Genomic DNA, 24071 nt, shown 5'->3' with positions numbered 1-24071 from the left:
TGTTCAGGTATGAAGTCGACTTTCTTGTGATTACACATTTAGCAATCGATATTGAGTAGCTTCAGATCATTAATTTACCATATTTAAGTTAATTAGCCTTCTTAATCTTACCGGAGTTGACATAAGGCCATAACGGCAATGCAGTTGGCAGAAATCAACAATCTTATGTTCAGGTATAAAGTCGCTTTCTTGTGATTATTTATTTAGCAATCGATATTGAGTTGCTTCAAATCATTAGTTTAACATACTTAGGTTAATTATGCTTCTTCGTCTTACTGAAGTTGACATAAAGCCATAACGGCAGTGTATTTGTAAAAATTCGACAATCTTATATTCAGGTATAAAGTCGACTTTCTTGTGTACACTTTTAGCACTCGATATTGATTTGCTTCAAATCATTAATTTACCATATTTAAGTTAATTAGCCTTCTTCGTCTTACCGGAGTTGACATAAAGCAAAACGGCAGTGCATTTGGAAGAAATCAACAATCTTATGTTCAGGTATAAAGTCGCTTTCTTGTGATTACGTATTTAGCAATCGATATTGAGTTGCTTCAAATCATTAGTTTAACATACTTAAGTTAATTATGCTTCTTCATCTTACTGAAGTTGACATAAAGCCAAAACGGTAGTGCATTTGTAAAAATTCGACAATCTTATGTTCAGGTATAAAGTCGACTTTCTTGTATACGCATTTAGCAATCGATATTGAGTTGCTTCAAATCAATAATTTACCATATTTAAGTTAATTAGCCTTCTTCGTCTTACCGGAGTTGACATAAAGCCATAACGGCAGTGCATTTGGAAGAAATCAACAATCTTATGTTCAGGTATAAAGTCGGCTTCTTGTGGTTACACATTTAGCAATCGATATTGAGTTGCTTCAAAGTTTAACATACTTAAGTTAATTATGCTTCTTCATCTTATTGAAGTTGACATAAAGCCATAACGGTAGTGCATTTGGAAGAATTCGACATTCTTATATTCAGGTATAAAGTCGACTTTCTTGTGTACACTTTTAGCACTCGATATTGATTTGCTTCAAATAATTAATTTACCATATTTAAGTTAATTAGCCTTCTTCGTCTTACCGGAGTTGACATAAAGCAAAACGGCAGTGCATTTGGAAGAAATCAACAATCTTATGTTCAGGTATAAAGTCGCTTTCTTGTGATTACGTATTTAGCAGTCGATATTGAGTTGCTTTAAATCATTAATTTAATATATTTAAGTTAATTAACCTTCCTCATCTTACTGAAGTTGACATAAAGCCATAACGGCAATGCGTTTGGAAAAATTCGACAATCTTATATTCAGGTATAAAGTCGATTTTCTTGTATATACACATTTAGCAATCGATATTGAGTTGCTTCAAATCAATAATATACCATATTTAAGTTAATAAGCCTTCTTCGTCTTACCGGAGTTGACATAAAGCCATAACGGCAGTGCATTTGGAAGAAATCAACAATCTTATGTTCAGGTATAAAGTCGATTTTCTTGTATATACACATTTCCTAGTCGATAATGAAGTGCCTTAAATCATTAATTTAATATATTTAAGTTAATTAACTTTCTTCATTTTACCGAAGTTGACATAAAGCCATAACCGCAGTGCATTTGTGAAAATTCGACAATCTTATATTCAGGTATAAAGTCGATTTTCTTGTATATACACATTAAGCAGTCGATATTGAATTGCCTCAAATCATTAGTTTAATATACTTAAGTTAATTGACCTTCCTCATCTTACTGAAGTTGACATAAAGCCATAACGGCAACGCAATTGGAAAAATTCGACAATCTTATATTCAGGTATTTACCAGTCGATATTGAATTGCCTTAAATCATTAGTTTCATATATTTAAGTTAATTAACTTTCTTCATTTTACCGAAGTTGACATAAAGCCATAACGGCAGTGCATTTGTGAAAATTCGACAATCTTATATTCAGGTATAAAGTCGATTTTCTTGTATATACACATTAACCCTCTGATGTTCATATGGGTCTGGCCGGACCCATTCGATCTTTAAATGTATGTAGATCTTTTATTTTTAATATCTGAGGCTTCTTAGTCCATGACTTCCTAAAATGTAGTGTGCTAAACACAATGAAGTAGCAAAATTAAGATTTTCTATATTTGTTGTAAAAATAATAATTTTAAACTAATTTCGTTTATTAAGCTCACATGGGTCTGTGCAGACCTATATAATCTGCTCATGTGAATTCGTTAACCGTTAGGTGTAAACAACTAAACTGTTAGCGGAGGCAGCGGCAGAGATAATTTTTTAGTTGACATTTGACAATTGAAGTGACACGTGTTTTTTAATTAGTGGGAAGTGTTTTTTTTTTAATAAAATGGAACAAGTAAATATGGATGAAGTTGATGTGTTGACGCGTTTGCTTCGTAAGCTAAACGCAGCAAATGTGAGTCCGGAAGAACGTCAGCGACTTCAGGCACAAATTGAAGAAATTATGGGACAGGAGTCCGATCCATTTGAAACAAGTGGTGACGTAGAAGATGATGAATATTTTCCATATGAAGATGACTTCGGTGAAGCATCAGATATAGAACAGGAAATCGAGTTAGAGGCTGTTCTGGATGAAAACCAAGATGATATTGAGGATTTGTATAGAGAAGCTATCGCCCTTGAGGCTTCAACTACAATGGAATCATGCAGCACATATATTACCCAGGGCCTTATATACAGGTCGAAAGATGGTAGAATGTGGAATTCAAATCCTCCACCACCTGGAAGGCCTTGTTGTCACAATGTTACAACTTTTACTCGTAAAGGGCCACTACGAGGAACGTCACCGAGTCATAGAGCTCTTTTCAAGCTATTGCTGTCTCCTGAAATCGTAAGTATCATTATGCGGGAAACCAACAGAGAAGCCGTTGAAGCGTTTCGTCTATGGAATGAAAAGCATCCCAGTAATAAACAGCGTTCTTGGGTAATGACTGACGAAGACGAAATGTATGCTTTTTTTGGGATGCTACTTATTGCTGGTGTATTCCACTCGAATTCTCAGCCAGCGAAAGAATTGTGGGCCAGCTACAATATGCCAATTTATAAGGCCACTATGTCATTGAATCGGTTCAAGAGCTTAACTACTTTCATCCGTTTCGATAACAGTGGTACTCGTGCTGAGAGGTTGAAGCAAAGCAAAACTGCTGCCCTGGACGATGTATGGCTCATGCTGATGGCCAATTTAGAGAAAGCATACACTCCGGATTGTCATGTAACCGTCGATGAAAAGTTATTTCCATATCGTGGGCGCACTCGATTCACCCAATATATTCCGAGTAAGCCGGCAAAATATGGCATGAAAGTGTGGTGGATTTGTGACTCTGTTTCAAACTACTCTTTGAAAGGTATAATTTATACTGGAAAACCACCAGGTGGCCATCGAGAAACGAATCAAGGTGAACGGGTCGTCATGAAATTGATGCAAAATTATATGGACAGCGGTAGGACTGTTTATGCTGACAATTTTTTTTCAACATACAACTTGGCAGAAATGTTGATGAATCGTAGAGTGGCTTTTGTCGGTACCGTAAGAAAAAATAAGACCTTCATTCCGCATGAATTGCTTAACCCGAAGCGTGATGTTAAAAGCACTTTATTTTGTTATCACAATAATAATATCGGTCTGTGCTCGTATATGGCAAAGCCGAAAAAGCCAGTAATTATGTTATCCACTGCCCATTACTGTCAAAGCACCAATCCATTGAAAGGATTCAAGCCAGATCAAATTTTGGACTACAATAAATTTAAAGCGGGGGTAGATACAATGGATCAAATGTTGACTGGCTATTCGTGCAAACGCTCGACAAACCGTTGGCCACTGGCAATGTTTTATAATATGCTGGATATTGCCGGTTTGGCCTCATTCATCATCTATGACGAGCTGAATCCGGCAAAGCAGAGTGATAAGAAGCGCTCATTTATCATTGAATTGGCACGGCAGCTAGTTATTCCACATATGACGAAACGGGCGACTAACCCATTAGTATATAGTTTGCTCATATAAGACAAGCAATGAATCTTTTCAATATCAAGGTGAGTATGAATTATATACACACCTACATATATCTCCGCGTATAAAGATATGTGTATGCATGTATTCATATTTACTAATTTAAAATAAATTATTTCGCTACTTTAAGATGCACTTACCGCATCATAAGGCACCGAACATCGAAGGGTTAAGCAGTCGATATTGAATTGCCTTAAATCATTAGTTTAATATACTTAAGTTAATTAACCTTCTTCAGCTTCCTGAAGTTGACATAAAGCCATAACGGCAGTGCATTTGTAAAAATTCGACAATCTTATGTTCAAGTATAAAGTCGACTTTCTTGTGTACACATTTAGCAATCGATATTGAGTTGCTTCAAATCATTAGTTTACCATATTTAAGTTAATTAGCCTTCTTCCTCTTACCGGAGTTGACATAAAGCCATAACGGCAGTACATTTGTAAAAATTCGACAATCTTATATTCAGGTATAAAGCCAATTTTCTTGTGTATACACATTAAGCAATCGATACTGAGTTGCTTCAAATCATTAATTTACCATATTTAAGTTAATTAGCCTTCTTCATCTTACCGGAGTTGACATAAAGCCATAACGGTAGTGCATTTGGAAGAATTCGACATTCTTATGTTCAGGTATAAAGTCGATGTTCTTGTATATACACATTTAGCAGTCGATATTGAATTGCCTTAAATCATTAGCTTAACATATTGAAGTTAATTAACTTTCTTCATCTTACCGAAGTTGACATGAAGCCATAACGGCAGTGCATTTGGAAGAATTCGAAATTCTTATATTCAGGTATAAAGTCGATGTTCTTTAGTACACATTTAGCAATCGATATTGAGTTGCTTCAAATCAACACTTTACCATATTTAAGTTAATTAGCCTTCTTCATCTTACCGGAGTTGACATAAAGCCATAACGGCAGTGCATTTGGAAGAAATCAACAATCTTATGTTCAGGTATAAAGTCGACTTTCTTGTGATTACACATTTAGCAATCGCTATTGAGTTGCTTCAAATCATTAGTTTAACATACTTAAGTTAATTAAACTTCTTCATCTTACCGAAGTTGACATAAAGCCATAACGGCAGTACAATTAGAAGAATTCGACAATCTTATAATCAGGTATAAAGTCAATTTTTTTGTATATACACATTTAGCAGTCGATATTGAATTGCCTTAAATCATCAGTTTAACATATTTAAGTTAATTAACTTTCTTCATCTTACCGAAGTTGACATGAAGCCATAACGGCAGTGCATTTAAAAGAATTCGAAATTCTTATATTCAGGTATAAAGTCGATGTTCTTGTATATACACATTTATAGGTCAATATTGAGTTGCTTTAAATCATTAATTTAACATATTTAAGTAAATTAACCTTCTTCATCTTACTGAAGTTGACATAAAGTTATAACGGCAGTGCATTTGGAAGAATTCGACATTCTTATATTCAGGTATAAAGTCGATGTTCTTGTATATCAACATTTAGCAGTAAATATTGAATTGCCTTAAATCATTAATTTACCATATTTAAGTTAATTAGCCTTCTTCCTCTTACCGGAGTTGACATAAAGCCATAACGGCAGTACATTTGTAAAAATTCGACAATCTTATATTCAGGTATAAAGTCAATTTTCTTGTGTATACACATTTAGCAATCCGAACTGAGTTGCTTCAAATCATTAATTTACCATATTTAAGTTAATTAGCCTTCTTCATCTTACCGGAGTTGACATAAAGCCATAACGGTAGTGCATTTGGAAGAATTCGACATTCTTATGTTCAGGTATAAAGTCGATGTTCTTGTATATACACATTTAGCAGTCGATATTGGATTGCCTTAAATAATTAGTTTAACATACTTAAGTTAATTAACTTTCTTCATCTTACTGAAGTTGACATAACGCCATAACAGCAGTGCATTTGGAAGAATCTGACAATCTTATATACAGGTATAAAGTCGATTTTCTTGTATATACACATTAAGCAATCGATATTGAGTTGCGTTAAATCATTAATTTAACATATTTAAGTTAATTAGCCTTCCTCATCTTACTGAAGTTGACATGAAGCCATAACAGCAAGGCAGTTGGAAGAAATCGACAGCCTTATGTTCAGGTATAAAGTCGATTTTCTTGTATATACACATTCAGCAGTCGATATTGAATTGCCTTAAATAATTAGTTTAACATACTTAAGTTAATTAACTTTCATCATCTTACTGAAGTTGACATAAAGCCATAACGGCAGTGCATTTGGAAGAATCCGACAATCTTATATACAGGTATAAGGTCGATTTTCTTGTATATGCACATTTAGCAATCGATATTGAGTTGCTTCAAATCATTAGTTTAACATACTTAAGTTAATTAAACTTCTTCATCTTACCAAAGTGACATAAAGCCATAACGGCAGTGCATTTGGAAGAATCCGACAATCATATCTACAGGTATAAAGTCGATTTTCTTGTATATACACATTTAGCAATCGATATTGAGTTGCGTTAAATCATTAATTTAACATATTTAAGTTAATTAACCTTCATCATCTTACTGAAGTTGACATAGGCCATAACGGCAGTGCATTTGGAAGAATTCGACAATCTTATATTCAGGTATAAAGTCGATTTTCTTGTATATACACATTTAGCAGTCGATATTGAATTGCCTTAAATCATTAGTTTAACATATTTAAGTTAATTGCTTCTTCATCTTACTGAAGTTGACATAAAGCCATAACGGCAGTGCATTTGTAAAAATTCCACAACCTTATGTTCAGGTATAAAGTCGACTTTCTTGTGTATACACATTAAACAATCGATATTAAGTTGCTTCAGATCATTAATTTACCATATTTAAGTTAATTGGCGTTCTTAATCTTACCGGAGTTGGCATAAAGCCATAACGGCAATGCAGTTGGAGGAAATCAACAATCTTATGTTCAGGTATAAATTCGACTTTCTTGTGATTACACATTTAGCAATCGATATTGACTTGCTTTATATCATTAATTTAACATATTTAAGTTAATTAACCTTCCTCAATCGATATTGAAGTTGACATAAAGCCATAACGGTAGTGCGTTTGGAAGAATTCGACATTCTTATATTCAGGTATAAAGTCGATTTTCTTGTATATACACATTTAGCAGTCGATATTGAGTTGGTTTTAATCATTAATTTAACATATTTAAGTTAATTAACCTTCCTCATCTTACGGAAGTTGACATAAAGCCATAACGGCAGTGCATCTGGAAGAATGCGACATTCTTATGTTCAGGTATAAAGTCGATTTTCTTGTATATACACATTAAGCAATCGATATTGAGTTGCTTTAAATCATTAATTTAACATATTTAAGTTAATTGACCTTCCTCATCTTACTGAAGTTGACATAAAGCCATAACGGCAATGCAATTTGAAAAATTCGACAATCTTATATTCAGGTATAGAGTCGATTTTCTTGTATAAACACATTTACCAGTCGATATTGAATTGCCTTAAATCAGTAATTTAATATATTTAAGTTAATTAACTTTCTTCATTTTACCGAAGTTGACATAAGGCCAAAACGGCAGTGCATTTGTGAAAATTCGACAATCTTATATTCAGGTATAAAGTCGATTTTCTTGTATATACACATTAAGCAGTCGATATTGAGTTGCCTTAAATCATTAGCTTAATATACTTAAGTTAATTTACCTTCTTCAGCTTCCTAAAGTTGACATTAAACCATAACGGCAGTGCATTTGTAAAATTTCGACAATCTTATGTTCAGGTATAAAGTCGACTTTCTTGTGTACACATTTAGCAATCGATATTGAGTTGCTTCAAATCATTAATTTACCATATTTAAGTTAATTAGCCTTCTTCGTCCTACCGGAGTTGACATAAAGCCATAACGGCAGTGCATTTGGAAGAAATCAACAATCTTATGTTCAGGTATAAAGTCGGCTTTCTTGTAATTACACATTTAGCAATCGATATTGAGTTGCTTCAAATCATTAGTTTAACATACTTAAGTTAATTATGCTTCTTCATCTTACTGAAGTTGACATAAAGCCATAACGTGCATTTGTAAAAATTCGACAATCTTATGTTCAGGTATAAAGTCGACTTTCTTGTGTACACATTTAGCAATCGATATTGAGTTGCTTCAAATCATTAATTTACCATATTTAAGTTAATTAGCCTTCTTCGTCTTACCGAAGTTGACATAGAGCCATAACGGCAGTGCATTTGGAAGAAATCAACAATCTTATGTTCAGGTATAAAGTCGGCTTTCTTGTGATTACACATTTAGCAATCGATATTGAGTTTCTTCAAATCATTAGTTTAACATACTTAAGTTAATTATGCTTCTTCATCTTATAAAAGTTGACATAAAGCCATAACGGTAGTGCATTTGGAAGGAATCGACATTCTTATATTCAGGTATAAAGTCGATTTTCTTGTATATATTGAGTTGCTTTAAATCATTAATTTAACATATTTAAGTTAATTAACCTTCCTCATCTTACTGAAGTTGACATAAAGCCATAACGGCAGTGCATCTGGAAGAATGCGACATTCTTATATTCAGTTATAAAGTCGATTTTCTTGTATATACACATTAAGCAGCCGATATTGAGTTGCTTTAAATCATTAACTTAACATATTTAAGTTAATTGACCTTCCTCATTTTACTGAAGCTCACATAAAGCCATAACGGCAATGCAATTGGAAAAATTCGACAATCTTATATTCAGGTATAAAGTCGATTTTCTTGTATATACACATTTACCAGTCGATATTGAATAGCCTTAAATCATTAATTTAATATATTTAAGTTAATTAGCTTTCTTCATTTTACCGAAGTTGACATAAAGCCATAACGGCAGTGCATTTGCGAAAATTCGACAATCTTATATTCAGGTATAAAGTCGATTTTCTTGTATATATACATTAAGCAGTCGATATTGAATTGCCCTAAATCATTAGTTTAATACACTTAAGTTAATTAACCTTCCTCAGCTTCCTGAAGTTGACATAAAGTCATAACGTCAGTGCATTTGTAAAAATTCGACAATCTTATGTTCAGGTATAAAGTCGACTTTCTTGTGTACACATTTAGCAACCGATATGGAGTTGCTTCAAATCATTAATTTTCCATATTTAAAATAATTATCCTTCTTCGTCTTACCGGAGATGACATAAAGCCATAACGGCAGTGCATTTGGAAGAAATCAACAATCTTTTGTTCAGGTATAAAGTCGTCTTTCTTGTGACTACACATTTAGCAATCGATATTGAGTTGCTTCAAATCATTAGTTTAACATACTTAAGTTAATTAGCCTTCTTCATCTTACTGAAGTTGACATAAAGCCATAACGGTAGTGCATTTGGAAGAATTCGACATTCTTATGTTCAGGTATAAAGTCGATGTTCTTGTATACATTATATACATTGTATACATACACATTTAGCAGTCGATATTGAATTGCCTTAAATCTTTAGTTTAACATATTTAAGTTAATTGCTTCTTCATCTTACTGAAGTTGACATAAAGCCATAACGGCAGTGTATTTGGAAGAGATCGACATTCTTATATTCAGGTATAAAGTTGATTTTCTTGTATATGCACATTAAGCAGTCGATATTGAATTGCCTTAAATCATTAATTTAACATATTTAAGTTAACTAACTTTCTTCATCTTACTGAAGTTGACATAAAGCCATAACGGCAGTGCATTTGTAAAAATTCGACAATCTTATGTTCAGGTATAAAGTCGACTTTCTTGTGTACACATTTAGCAATCGATATTGAGTTGCTTCAAATCATTAATTTACCATATTTAAGTTAACTAGCCTTCTTCGTCTTACCGGAGTTGACATAGAGCCATAACGGCAGTGCATTTGGAAGAAATCAACAATCTTATGTTCAGGTATAAAGTCGGCTTTCTTGTGATTACACATTTAGCAATCGATATTGAGTTGCTTCAAATCATTAGTTTAACATACTTAAGTTAATTATGCTTCTTCATTTTACTGAAGTTGACATAAAGCCATAACGGTAGTGCATTTGTAAAAATTCGACAATCTTATGTTCAGGTATAAAGTCGACTTTCTTGTGTACACATTTAGCAATCGATATTAAGTTGCTTCAAATCATTAATTTACCATATTTTAGTTAGTTAGCCTTCTTCGTGTTACCGGAGTTGACATAAAGCCATAACGGCAGTGCATTTGGAAGAATGCGCCAATCTTATGTTCAGGTATAAAGTCGGCTTTCTTGTGATTACACATTTAGCAATCGATATTGAGTTGCTTCAAATCATTAGTTTAACATACTTAAGTTAATTATGTTTCTTCATCTTACTGAAGTTGACATAAAGCCATAACGGTAGTGCATTTGTGAAAATTCGACATTCTTATATTCAGGTATAAAGTCGATTTTCTTGTATATACACACTTAGCGGTCGATATCGAATTGCCTTAAATCATTGGTTTAATATACTTAAGTTAATTAACCTTCTTCAGCTTCCTGAAGTTGACATAAAACCATAACGGCAGTGCATTTGTAAAAATTCGACAATCTTATGTTCAGGTATAAAGTCGACTTTCTAGTGTACACATTTAGCAATCGATATTGAGTTGCTTCAAATCATTAATTTACCATATTTAAGTTAACTAGCTTTCTTCGTCTTACCGGAGTTGACATAGAGCCATAACGGCAGTGCATTTGGCAGAAATCAACAATCTTATGTTCAGGTATAAAGTCGGCTTTCTTGTGATTACACATTTAGCAATCGATATTGAGTTGCTTCAAATCATTAGTTTAACATACTTAAGTTAATTATGTTTCTTCATCTTACTGAAGTTGACATAAAGCCATAACGGTAGTGCATTTGTGAAAATTCGACATTCTTATATTCAGGTATAAAGTCGATTTTCTTGTATATACACATTTAGCAGTCGATTTTGAGTTGCTATAAATCATTAATTTAACATATTTAAGTTAATTAACATTCTTCATTTTACCGAAGTTGACATAAAGCCATAACGGCAGAGCATTTGTGAAAATTCGACAATCTTATATTCAGTTATAAAGTCGATTTTCTTGTATATATACATTAAGCAGTCGATATTGAATTGCCTTAAATCATTAGTTTAATATACTTAAGTTAATTAACCTTCTTCAGCTTCCTAAAGTTGACATAAAGCCATACGGGCAGTGCATTTGTAAAAATTTGACAATCTTGTGTTCAGGTATAAAGTCGACTTTCTTGTGTACACATTTAGCAATCGATATTGAGTTGCTTCAAATCATTAATTTACCATATTTAAGTTAATTAGCCTTCTTCGTCTTACCGGAGTTGACATAAAGCCATAACGGCAGTGCATTTGGAAGAAATCAACAATCTTATGTTCAGGTATAAAGTCGGCTTTCTTGTAATTACACATTTAGCAATCAATATTGAGTTGCTTCAAATTATTAGTTTATTATACTTAAGTTAATTATGCTTCTTCATCTCACTGAAGTTGACATAAAGCCATAACGGTAGTGCATTTGGAAGAATTCGACATTCTTATGTTCAGGTATAAAGTCGATGTTCTTGTATATATACATTAAGCAGTCGATATTGAATTGCCTTAAATCATTAGTTTAATATACTTAAGTTAATTAACCTTCTTCAGCTTCCTAAAGTTGACATAAAGCCATAAGGGCAGTGCATTTGTAAAAATTTGACAATCTTATGTTCAGGTATAAAGTCGACTTACTTGTGTACACATTTAGCAATCGATATTGAGTTGCTTCAAATCATTAATTTACCATATTTAAGTTAACTAGCTTTCTTCGTCTTACCGGAGTTGACATAGAGCCATAACGGCAGTGCATTTGGCAGAAATCAACAATCTTATGTTCAGGTATAAAGTCGGCTTTCTTGTGATTACACATTTAGCAATCGATATTGAGTTGCTTCAAATCATTTGTTTAACATACTTAAGTTAATTATGTTTCTTCATCTTACTGAAGTTGACATAAAGCCACAACGGCAATGCAACTGGAAAAAGTCGACAATCTTATATTCAGGTATAAAATCGATTTTCTTGTATATACATATTTACCAGTCGATATTGAATTGCCTTAAATCATTAATTTAATATATTTAAGTTAATTAACATTCTTCATTTTACCGAAGTTGACATAAAGCCATAACGGCAGTGCATTTGTGAAAATTCGACAATCTTATATTCAGTTATAAAGTCGATTTTCTTGTATATATACATTAAGCAGTCGATATTGAATTGCCTTAAATCATTAGTTTAATATACTTAAGTTAATTAACCTTCTTCAGCTTTCTAAAGTTGACATAAAGCCATAAGGGCAGTGCATTTGTAAAAATTTGACAATCTTATGTTCAGGTATAAAGTCGACTTTCTTGTGTACACATTTAGCAATCCATATTGAGTTGCTTCAAATCATTAATTTACCATATTTAAGTTAATTAGCCTTCTTCGTCTTACCGGAGTTGACATAAAGCCATAACGGCAGTGCATTTGGAAGAAATCAACAATCTTATGTTCAGGTATAAAGTCGGCTTTCTTGTGATTACACATTTAGCAATCAATATTGAGTTGCTTCAAATTATTAGTTTATTATACTTAAGTTAATTATGCTTCTTCATCTTACTGAAGTTGACATAAAGCCATAACGGTAGTGCATTTGGAAGAATTCGACATTCTTATGTTCAGGTATAAAGTCGATGTTCTTGTATATACACATTTAGCAGTCGACATTGAATTGCCTTAAATCTTTAGTTTAACATATTTAAGTTAATTGCTTCTTTATCTTACTGAAGTTGACATAAAGCCATAACGGCAGTGCATTTGGAAGAGTTCGACATTCTTATATTCAGGTATAAAGTCGATTTTCTTGTATATGCACATTAAGCAGTCGATATTGAATTGCCTTAAATCATTGATTTAACATATTTAAGTTAATTAACTTTCTTCATCTTACTGAAGTTGACATAAGGCCATAACGGCCGTACATTTGTAAAAATTCGACAATCTTATATTCAGGTATAAAGTCAATTTTCTTGTATATACACACTTAGCAGTCGATATCGAATTGCCTTTAATCATTAATTTAAAATATTTAAGTTAATTAGCCTTCTTCGTCTTACCGGAGTTGACATAAAGCCATAACGGCAGTGCATTTGGAAGAAATCAACAATCTTATGTTCAGGTATAAAGTCGGCTTTCTTGTGATTACACATTTAGCAATCAATATTGAGTTGCTTTAAATTCATTAATTTAACATACTTAAGTTAATTAAGCTTCTTCATCTTACTGAAGTTGACATAAAGCCATAACAGTAGTGCATTTGGAAGAATTCCAAAACTTATATTTATGTATAAAATCGATTTTCTTGTACACACACATTTAGCAGTCGATATTGAGTAGCTTCTAATCGTTAACTTTACATATTTAAGTTAATTAACCTTTTACATCTTACTGAAGTTGAAATAAAGCCATAACGGTAGTGCATTTGAAAAATTCCAACCTCTTATATTTAGATATAAAGTCGATTTCTTTGTACATACGCATTTAGCAGTCGATATTGAGTAGATCCTATTCATTAACTTTACATATTTAAGTTAATTAACCTTTTACATCTTACTGAAGTCGACATAAAGCCATAACGGCAAAGCATTTGGAAGAATTCCAAAACCTTATATTCATGTATAAAATGGATTTTCTTGTATGTAAGCATTTAGCAATCGAAATTGAGTAGCTTCAAATCATTAACTTCACTTATTTAAGTAATTTAACTTTCTTTATCTTACTGAAGTTGACATATAGCCATTACGGCATTGCATTTGGAAGAATTCCAAAATCTTATATTAATATATAAAATCGATTTTTTTGTACATATATACGCATTTAGCAATTGATATTTAGTAGCTTCAAATCATTAATTTCACATATTTAAGTAAGTTAACTTACTTCATCTTACTGAAGTTGACATAAATCCATAACGGCAGTGCATTTAGAAGAATTCCAAATTCTTATATTTATGTATAAAATCGATTTTCTTGTACACACCCATTTAGCAGTCGATATTAAGAAGCTTCTTATCATAAGCTTTACATATTTAAGTTATTTAAGGTTCTACATCTTACTGCAGTTGAAATAAAACCATAACGGCAGTGCATTTGGAAGGATTCCAAATTCTAATATTTATGTATAAAATCGATTTTCTTGTACACACACATTTAGCAGTCGATATTGAGTAGCTTCTAATCATTTACTGTACATATTTGAGTTAATTAACCTTTTACATCTTACTGAAGTCGACATAAAGCCATAACGGCAGTGCATTTAGAAGAATTCCAAAATCTCATATTTATGTATAAAATGGATTTTCTTGTATATACGCATTAAGCAATCGATATTGAGTAGCTCCTATTCATTAACTTTGCATATTGAAGTTAATTAACCTTTTACATCTTACTTAAGTCGACATAAAGCCATAACGGCAGTGCATTTAGAAGAATTCCAAAATCTTATATTTATGTATAAAATGGATTTTCTTGTATATACGCATTTAGCAATCGATATTGAGTAGATCCTATTCATTAACTTTACATATTTAAGTTAATTAACCTTTTACATCTTACTGAAGTTGACACAAAGCCATAACGGCAGTGCATTTGAAAAATTCCAACCTCTTATATTTAGATATAAAGTCGATTTCTTTGTACATACGCATTTAGCAGTCGATATTGAGTAGATCCTATTCATTAACTTTACATATTTAAGTTAATTAACCTTTTACATCTTACTGAAGTTGACACAAAGCCATAACGGCAGTGCATTTGAAAAATTCCAAAATCTTTTATTTAAATATAAGGTCGATATTCTTGTACATCCGCATTTCGCAGTCGATTTTGAGTTGCTTCTATTCATTAACTTCACATATTTAAGTTAATTAACGTTCTACATCTTACTGAAGTTGAAATAAAACCATAACGGCTGTGCATTTGGAAGAATTCCAAAATCTTATATTTAGGTATAAAGTCAATTTTCTTGTTTATACGCATTTAGCAATCGATATTGAGTAGCTTCTAATCATTTACTTCACTTATTTACGTTAGTTAATATTCTTCATTTTACTGAAGTTGACATAAATCCATAACGGCAGTGCATGTGGAAGAATTCGAAAACCTTATATTTATGTATAAAGTCTATTTTCTTGTTAATATGCATTTGGCAATAGATAGTGAGTAGCTTCTAATCATTAACTTTACATATTTAAGTTAATTAACTTCCTTCATCTTGCTGAAGTCGACATAAAGCCATAACGGCAGTGCATTTTGAGGAATTCATAAACCTTGTATTAATGTATAAAGTCGATTTTCTTGTAAATTCATATTTAGCTGTCGATATTGCATTGCTTCAAATCATTAACTTCACATATTTAAGTTGGTTAGCTTCCTTCATCTTGCTGAAGTTGACATAAAGCCATAACGGCAGTGCATTTGGGAGAATTTCAAAATCTTATATTTAGGTATAAAGTATATTCTAACCATTAACTTCAGTTATTTACGTTAGTTAACATTCTTCATCTTACTGAATTTGACATAAAGCCATAACGGCAGTGCATTTGAAAAATTCCAAAATCTTATATTAAAATATAAAGTCGATTTTCTTGTATATACGCATTTAGCAGTCGATATTCAGTTACTTCTATTCATTAACTTTACATATTTAAGTTTTTTAAGGTTCTACATCTTACTGTAGTTGAAATAAAACCATAACGGCAGTGCATTTGGAAGAATTATAAAATCTTATGTTTACGTAGAAAATCAGTTTTCTTGTATATACGCATTTAGCAGTCGATGTTGAGTTGCTTCTGTTCATTAACTTCACATATTTAAGTTAGTTAACTTTCTACATCTTACTGAAGTTGAAATAAAACCATAACGGCAGTGCATTTGGAAGAATTCCAAAATCTTATATTTAGGTATAAAGTCAAATTTCTTGTTTATACGCATTTAGCAATCGATATTGAGTAGCTTCTAACCATTTACTTCACTTATTTACGTTAGTTAATATTCTTCATCTTACTGAAGTTGAAATAAAGCCATAACGGCAGTGCATTTGGAAGAATTCCAAAACCTTACAGTTATGAATAAAATCGATTTTCTTGTTTATACGTATTTAGCAGTCGATACTGATTTGCTTCTATTCATTAACTTCACATATTTAAGTTATTTAACTTTCTACATCTTACTGAATTTGAAATAAAACCATAACGGCAGTGCATTGGGAAGAATTCCAAAATCTTATATTTAGGTATGAAGTCAATTTTCTTGTTTATACGCATTTAGCAATCGATATTGAGTAGCTTCTAACCATTTACTTCACTTATTTACGTTAGTTAATATCCTTCATTTTACTGAAGTTGAAATAAAGCCATAACGGCAGTGCATTTGAAAAATTTTAAACCCTTATATTTAGATATAAAGTCAATTTTTTCGTATATACGCATTTATCAGTCGATATTGAGTAGCTTCTATTCATTAACTTTACATATTTAAGTTAATTAACCTTTTACATCTTACTGAAGTCGACATAAAGCCATAACGGCAAAGCATTTGGAAGAATTCCAAAACCTTATATTTATGTATAAAATGGATTTTCTTAAATGTAAGCATTTAGCAATCGAAATTGAGTAGCTTCAAATCATTAACTTCACATATTTAAGTAATTTAACTTTCTTTATCTTACTGAAGTTGACATATAGGCATTACGGCATTGCATTTGGAAGAATTCCAAAATCTTATATTAATATATAAAATCGATTTTCTTGTACATATATACGCATTTAGCAATCGATATTTAGTAGCTTCAAATCATTAATTTCACATATTTAAGTTAGCTAACTTTCTTCATCTTGCTGAAGTTGACATAAAGCCATAACGGCAGTGCATTTGGAAGAATTCGAAAACCTTATATTTATGTATAAAATCGATTTTCTTGTACACACCCATTTAGCAGTCGATATTGAGAAGCTTCTTATCATAAGCTTTACATATTTAAGTTATTTAAGGTTTTACATCTTACTGAAGTTTACATTAAGCCATAACGGCAGTGCATTTGGAAGAATTCCAAAATCTTATGTTTACGTATAAAATCGGTTTTCTTGTACATACGCATTTAGCGGTCAATATTGAGTTGCTTCTATTCATTAACTTGACATTTTTAAGTTAGTTGACTTTCTTCATCTTACTGAAGTTGACACAAAGCCATAACAGTAGTGCATTTGGAAGAATTCCAAAACTTTATATTTATGTATAAAATCGATTTTCTTGTACACACACATTTAGCAGTCGATATTGAGTAGCTTCTAATCGTTAACTTTACATATTTAAGTTAATTAACCTTTTACATCTTACTGAAGTTGAAATAAAGCCATAACGGTAGTGCATTTGAAAAATTCCAACCTCTTATATTTAGATATAAAGTCGATTTCTTTGTACATACGCATTTAGCAGTCGATATTGAGTAGATCCTATTCATTAACTTTACATATTTAAGTTAATTAACCTTTTACATCTTACTGAAGTCGACATAAAGCCATAACGGCAAAGCATTTGGAAGAATTCCAAAACCTTATATTCATGTATAAAATGGATTTTCTTGTATGTAAGCATTTAGCAATCGAAATTGAGTAGCTTCAAATCATTAACTTCACTTATTTAAGTAATTTAACTTTCTTTATCTTACTGAAGTTGACATATAGCCATTACGGCATTGCATTTGGAAGAATTCCAAAATCTTATATTAATATATAAAATCGATTTTTTTGTACATATATACGCATTTAGCAATTGATATTTAGTAGCTTCAAATCATTAATTTCACATATTTAAGTAAGTTAACTTACTTCATCTTACTGAAGTTGACATAAATCCATAACGGCAGTGCATTTAGAAGAATTCCAAATTCTTATATTTATGTATAAAATCGATTTTCTTGTACACACCCATTTAGCAGTCGATATTAAGAAGCTTCTTATCATAAGCTTTACATATTTAAGTTATTTAAGGTTCTACATCTTACTGAAGTTTACATTAAGCCATAACGGCAGTGCATTTGGAAGAATTCCAAAATCTTACAGTTATGAATAAAATCGATTTTCTTGTATATACACATTTAGCAGTCAATATTGAGTTGCTTCTATTCATTAACTTCACATTTTTAAGTTAGTTAACTTTCTTCATCTTACTGAAGTTGACACAAAGCCATAACAGTAGTGCATTTGGAAGAATTGCAAAACCTTATATTTATGTATAAAATCGATTTTCTTGTACACACACATTTAGCAGTCGATATTGAGTAGCTTCTAATCGTTAACTTTACATATTTAAGTTAATTAACCTTTTACATCTTACTGAAGTTGAAATAAAGCCATAACGGTAGTGCATTTGAAAAATTCCAACCTCTTATATTTAGATATAAAGTCGATTTCTTTGTACATACGCATTTAGCAGTCGATATTGAGTAGATCCTATTCATTAACTTTACATATTTAAGTTAATTAACCTTTTACATCTTACTGAAGTCGACATAAAGCCATAACGGCAAAGCATTTGGAAGAATTCCAAAACCTTATATTCATGTATAAAATGGATTTTCTTGTATGTAAGCATTTAGCAATCGAAATTGAGTAGCTTCAAATCATTAACTTCACTTATTTAAGTAATTTAACTTTCTTTATCTTACTGAAGTTGACATATAGCCATTACGGCATTGCATTTGGAAGAATTCCAAAATCTTATATTAATATATAAAATCGATTTTCTTGTACATATATACGCATTTAGCAATTGATATTTAGTAGCTTCAAATCATTAATTTCACATATTTAAGTTAGTTAACTTACTTCATCTTACTGAAGTTGACATAAATCCATAACGGCAGTGCATTTAGAAGAATTCCAAATTCTTATATTTATGTATAAAATCGATTTTCTTGTACTTACCCATTTAGCAGTCGATATTAAGAAGCTTCTTATCATAAGCTTTACATATTTAAGTTATTTAAGGTTCTACATCTTACTGCAGTTGAAATAAAACCATAACGGCAGTGCATTTGGAAGGATTCCAAATTCTAATATTTATGTATAAAATCGATTTTCTTGTACACACACATTTAGCAGTCGATATTGAGTAGCTTCTAATCATTTACTGTACATATTTGAGTTAATTAACCTTTTACATCTTACTGAAGTCGACATAAAGCCATAACGGCAGTGTATTTAGAAGAATTCCAAAATCTCATATTTATGTATAAAATGGATTTTCTTGTATATACGCATTAAGCAATCGATATTGAGTAGCTCCTATTCAATAACTTTGCATATTGAAGTTAATTAACCTTTTACATCTTACTTAAGTCGACATAAAGCCATAACGGCAGTGCATTTAGAAGAATTCCAAAATCTTATATTTATGTATGAAATGGATTTTCTTGTATATACGCATTTAGCAATCGATATTGAGTAGATCCTATTCATTAACTTTACATATTTAAGTTAATTAACCTTTTACATCTTACTGAAGTTGACACAAAGCCATAACGGCAGTGCATTTGAAAAATTCCAAAATCTTTTATTTAAATATAGGGTCGATATTCTTGTACATCCGCATTTCGCAGTCGATTTTGAGTTGCTTCTATTCATTAACTTCACATATTTAAGTTAATTAACGTTCTACATCTTACTGAAGTTGAAATAAAACCATAACGGCTGTGCATTTGGAAGAATTCCAAAATCTTATATTTAGGTATAAAGTCAATTTTCTTGTTTATACGCATTTAGCAATCGATATTGAGTAGCTTCTAATCATTTACTTCACTTATTTACGTTAGTTAATATTCTTCATTTTACTGAAGTTGACATAAATCCATAACGGCAGTGCATTTGGAAGAATTCGAAAACCTTATATTTATGTATAAAGACTATTTTCTTGTTAATATGCATTTGGCAATCGATAGTGAGTAGCTTCTAATCATTAACTTTACATATTTAAGTTAATTAACTTCCTTCATCTTGCTGAAGTCGACATAAAGCCATAACGGCAGTGCATTTTGAGGAATTCATAAATCTTGTATTAATGTATAAAGTCGATTTTCTTGTAAATTCATATTTAGCTGTCGATATTGCATTGCTTCAAATCATTAACTTCACATATTTAAGTTGGTTAGCTTCCTTCATCTTGCTGAAGTTGACATAAAGCAATAACGGCAGTGCATTTGGGAGAATTTCAAAATCTTACAGTTATGAATAAAATCGATTTTCTTGTATATACGCATTTAGCAGTCGATACTGATTTGCTTCTATTCATTAACTTCACATATTTAAGTTATTTAACTTTCTACATCTTACTGAATTTGAAATAAAACCATAACGGCAGTGCATTTGGAAGAATTCCAAAATCTTATATTTAGGTATGAAGTCAATTTTCTTGTTTATACGCATTTAGCAATCGATATTGAGTAGCTTCTAACCATTTACTTCACTTATTTACAATAGTTAATATCCTTCATCTTACTGAAGTTGAAATAAAGCCATAACGGCAGTGCATTTGAAAAATTCTAAACCCTTATATTTAGATATAAAGTCAATTTCTTCGTATATACGCATTTAGCAGTCGATATTGAGTAGCTTCTATTCATTAACTTTACATATTTAAGTTAATTAACCTTTTACATCTTACTGAAGTCGACATAAAGCCATAACGGCAAAGCATTTGGAAGAATTCCAAAACCTTATATTTATGTATAAAATGGATTTTCTTGTATGTAAGCATTTAGCAATCGAAATTGAGTAGCTTCAAATCATTAACTTCACATATTTAAGTAATTTAACTTTCTTTATCTTACTGAAGTTGACATATAGGCATTACGGCATTGCATTTGGAAGAATTCCAAAATCTTATATTAATATATAAAATCGATTTTCTTGTACATATGTACGCATTTAGCAATCGATATTTAGTAGCTTCAAATCATTAATTTCACATATTTAAGTTAGCTAACTTTCTTCATCTTACTGAAGTTGACATAAAGCCATAACGGCAGTGCATTTGGAAGAATTCGAAAACCTTATATTTATGTATAAAATCGATTTTCTTGTACACACCCATTTAGCAGTCGATATTGAGAAGCTTCTTATCATAAGCTTTACATATTTAAGTTATTTAAGGTTTTACATCTTACTGAAGTTTACATTAAGCCATAACGGCAGTGCATTTGGAAGAATTCCAAAATCTTATGTTTACGTATAAAATCGGTTTTCTTGTATATACGCATTTAGCGGTCAATATTAAGTTGCTTCTATTCATTAACTTCACATTTTTAAGTTAGTTGACTTTCTTCATCTTACTGAAGTTGACACAAAGCCATAACAGTAGTGCATTTGGAAGAATTCCAAAACCTTATATTTATGTATAAAATCGATTTTCTTGTACACACACATTTAGCAGTCGATATTGAGTAGCTTCTAATCGTTAACTTTACATATTTAAGTTAATTAACCTTTTACATCTTACTGAAGTTGAAATAAAGCCATAACGGTAGTGCATTTGAAAAATTCCAACCTCTTATATTTAGATATAAAGTCGATTTCTTTGTACATACGCATTTAGCAGTCGATATTGAGTAGATCCTATTCATTAACTTTACATATTTAAGTTAATTAACCTTTTACATCTTACTGAAGTTGACATAAATCCATAACGGCAGTGCATTTAGAAGAATTAGAAAACCTTATATTTATGTATAAAATCGATTTTCTTGTACACACCCATTTAGCAGTCGATATTAAGAAGCTTCTTATCATAAGCTTTACATATTTAAGTTATTTAAGGTTCTACATCTTACTGCAGTTGAAATAAAACCATAACGGCAGTGCATTTGGAAGGATTCCAAATTCTAATATTTATGTATAAAATCGATTTTCTTGTACACACACATTTAGCAGTCGATATTGAGTAGCTTCTAATCATTTACTGTACATATTTGAGTTAATTAACCTTTTACATCTTACTGAAGTCGACATAAAGCCATAACGGCAGTGCATTTAGAAGAATTCCAAAATCTCATATTTATGTATAAAATGGATTTTCTTGTATATACGCATTAAGCAATCGATATTGAGTAGCTCCTATTCATTAACTTTGCATATTGAAGTTAATTAACCTTTTACATCTTACTTAAGTCGACATAAAGCCATAACGGCAGTGCATTTAGAAGAATTCCAAAATCTTATATTTATGTATAAAATGGATTTTCTTGTATATACGCATTTAGCAATCGATATTGAGTAGATCCTATTCATTAACTTTACATATTTAAGTTAAGTAACCTTTTACATCTTACTGAAGTTGACACAAAGCCATAACGGCAGTGCATTTGACAAATTCCAAAATCTTTTATTTAAATATAAGGTCGATATTCTTGTACATCCGCATTTCGCAGTCGATTTTGAGTTGCTTCTATTCATTAACTTCACATATTTAAGTTAATTAACGTTCTACATCTTACTGAAGTTGAAATAAAACCATAACGGCAGTGCATTTGGAAGAATTCCAAAATCTTATATTTAGGTATAAAGTCAATTTTCTTGTTTATACGCATTTAACAATCGATATTGAGTAGCTTCTAATCATTAACTTCACTTAGGTACGTTAGTTAACATTATTCATCTTACTGAAGTTGACATAAAGCCATAACGGCAGAGCATTTGAAAAATTCCAAAATCTTATATTTAGATATAAAGTCGATTTTCTTGTATATACGCATTTAGCAGTCGATATTGAATAGCTCCTATTCATTAACGTTACTTAATTAAGTTAATTATCCTTTTACATCTTACTGAAGTCGACATAAAGCCATAGCGGCAGTGCATTTGGAAGAATTCGAAAACTTTATATTTATATATAAAATCGATTTTCTGGTACACACACATTTAGCAGTCGATATTGAGTAGCTTCTTATCATACGCTTTACATATTTAAGTTTATTAACGTTCTACATCTTACTGAAGTTGAAATAAAACCATAACGGCAGTGCATTTGGAAGAATTCCAAAATCTTATATTTAGGTATAAAGTCAATTTTCTTGTTTATACGCATTTAACAGTCGATATCGAGTAGCTTCTAATCATTAACTTTCCATATTTAAGTTAATTAACCTTTTACATCTTACTGAAGTTTACATTAAGCCATAAAGGCAGTGCATTTGAATAATTCCAAAATCTTATATTTAAATATAAAATCGATATTCTTGTACATATATACGCATTTAGCAATCGATATTGAGTAGCTTCAAATCATTAACTTCACATATTTAAGTTAGTTAGCTTTCTTCATCTTACTGAAGTTGACATAAAGACATTACGGCAGTGCATTTGGAAGAATTCGAAAACCTTATATTTATGTATAAAATCGATTTTCTGGTACATATATACGCACTTAGCAATCGATATTGAGTAGCCTCAAATCATTAACTTCACATATTTAAGTTAATTAACCTTTTACGTCTTACTGAATTTGACATAAAGCCATAACGGCAGTGCATTTGGAAGAATTCCAAAATCTTATGTTTACGTATTAAATCGGTTTTCTTGTATATACGCATTTAGCAGTCGATATTGAGTTGCTTCTATTCAATAACTTCACATATTTAAGTTATTTAACTTTCTACATCTTACTGAAGTTGAAATAAAACCATAACGGCAGTGCATTTGCAAAAATTCCAAAATCTTATATTTAGGTATAAAGTCATTTTTCTTGTTTATACGCATTTAACAGTCGATATCGAGCAGCTTCTAATCATTAACTTTACATATTTAAGTTAATTAACCTTTTACATCTTACTGAAGTATACATTAAGCCATAACGGCTTATCTTGTACATATATACGCATTTAGCAGTCGATATTGAGTAGCTCCTATTCATTAAATTT

General features: G+C 31.1%; 1 protein-coding gene across 1 annotated transcript; it reads left to right on the top strand.

Moving 5' to 3' along the window:
- Positions 1 to 2359: 2359 nt before the first annotated feature.
- LOC120779391 (piggyBac transposable element-derived protein 4-like) lies at positions 2360 to 4036 on the top strand. The gene has a single exon (XM_040111588.1). It carries the CDS (start codon positions 2360 to 2362, stop codon positions 4034 to 4036), a length of 1677 nt encoding a protein of 558 aa, XP_039967522.1.
- Positions 4037 to 24071: the final 20035 nt, after the last annotated feature.

The sequence above is a fragment of the Bactrocera tryoni genome, unplaced genomic scaffold, assembly GCF_016617805.1.
Source record: "Bactrocera tryoni isolate S06 unplaced genomic scaffold, CSIRO_BtryS06_freeze2 ctg7180000343597_QRY, whole genome shotgun sequence".
NCBI lineage: Eukaryota > Metazoa > Arthropoda > Insecta > Diptera > Tephritidae > Bactrocera > Bactrocera tryoni.
This window is presented reverse-complemented; position numbering and strand designations above follow the sequence as displayed.

Bases quoted from the DNA above. Each gene is read 5' to 3' on its own strand.
- LOC120779391 (XM_040111588.1), top strand. From the start codon at position 2,360: ATGGAACAAGTAAATATGGATGAAGTTGATGTGTTGACGCGTTTGCTT.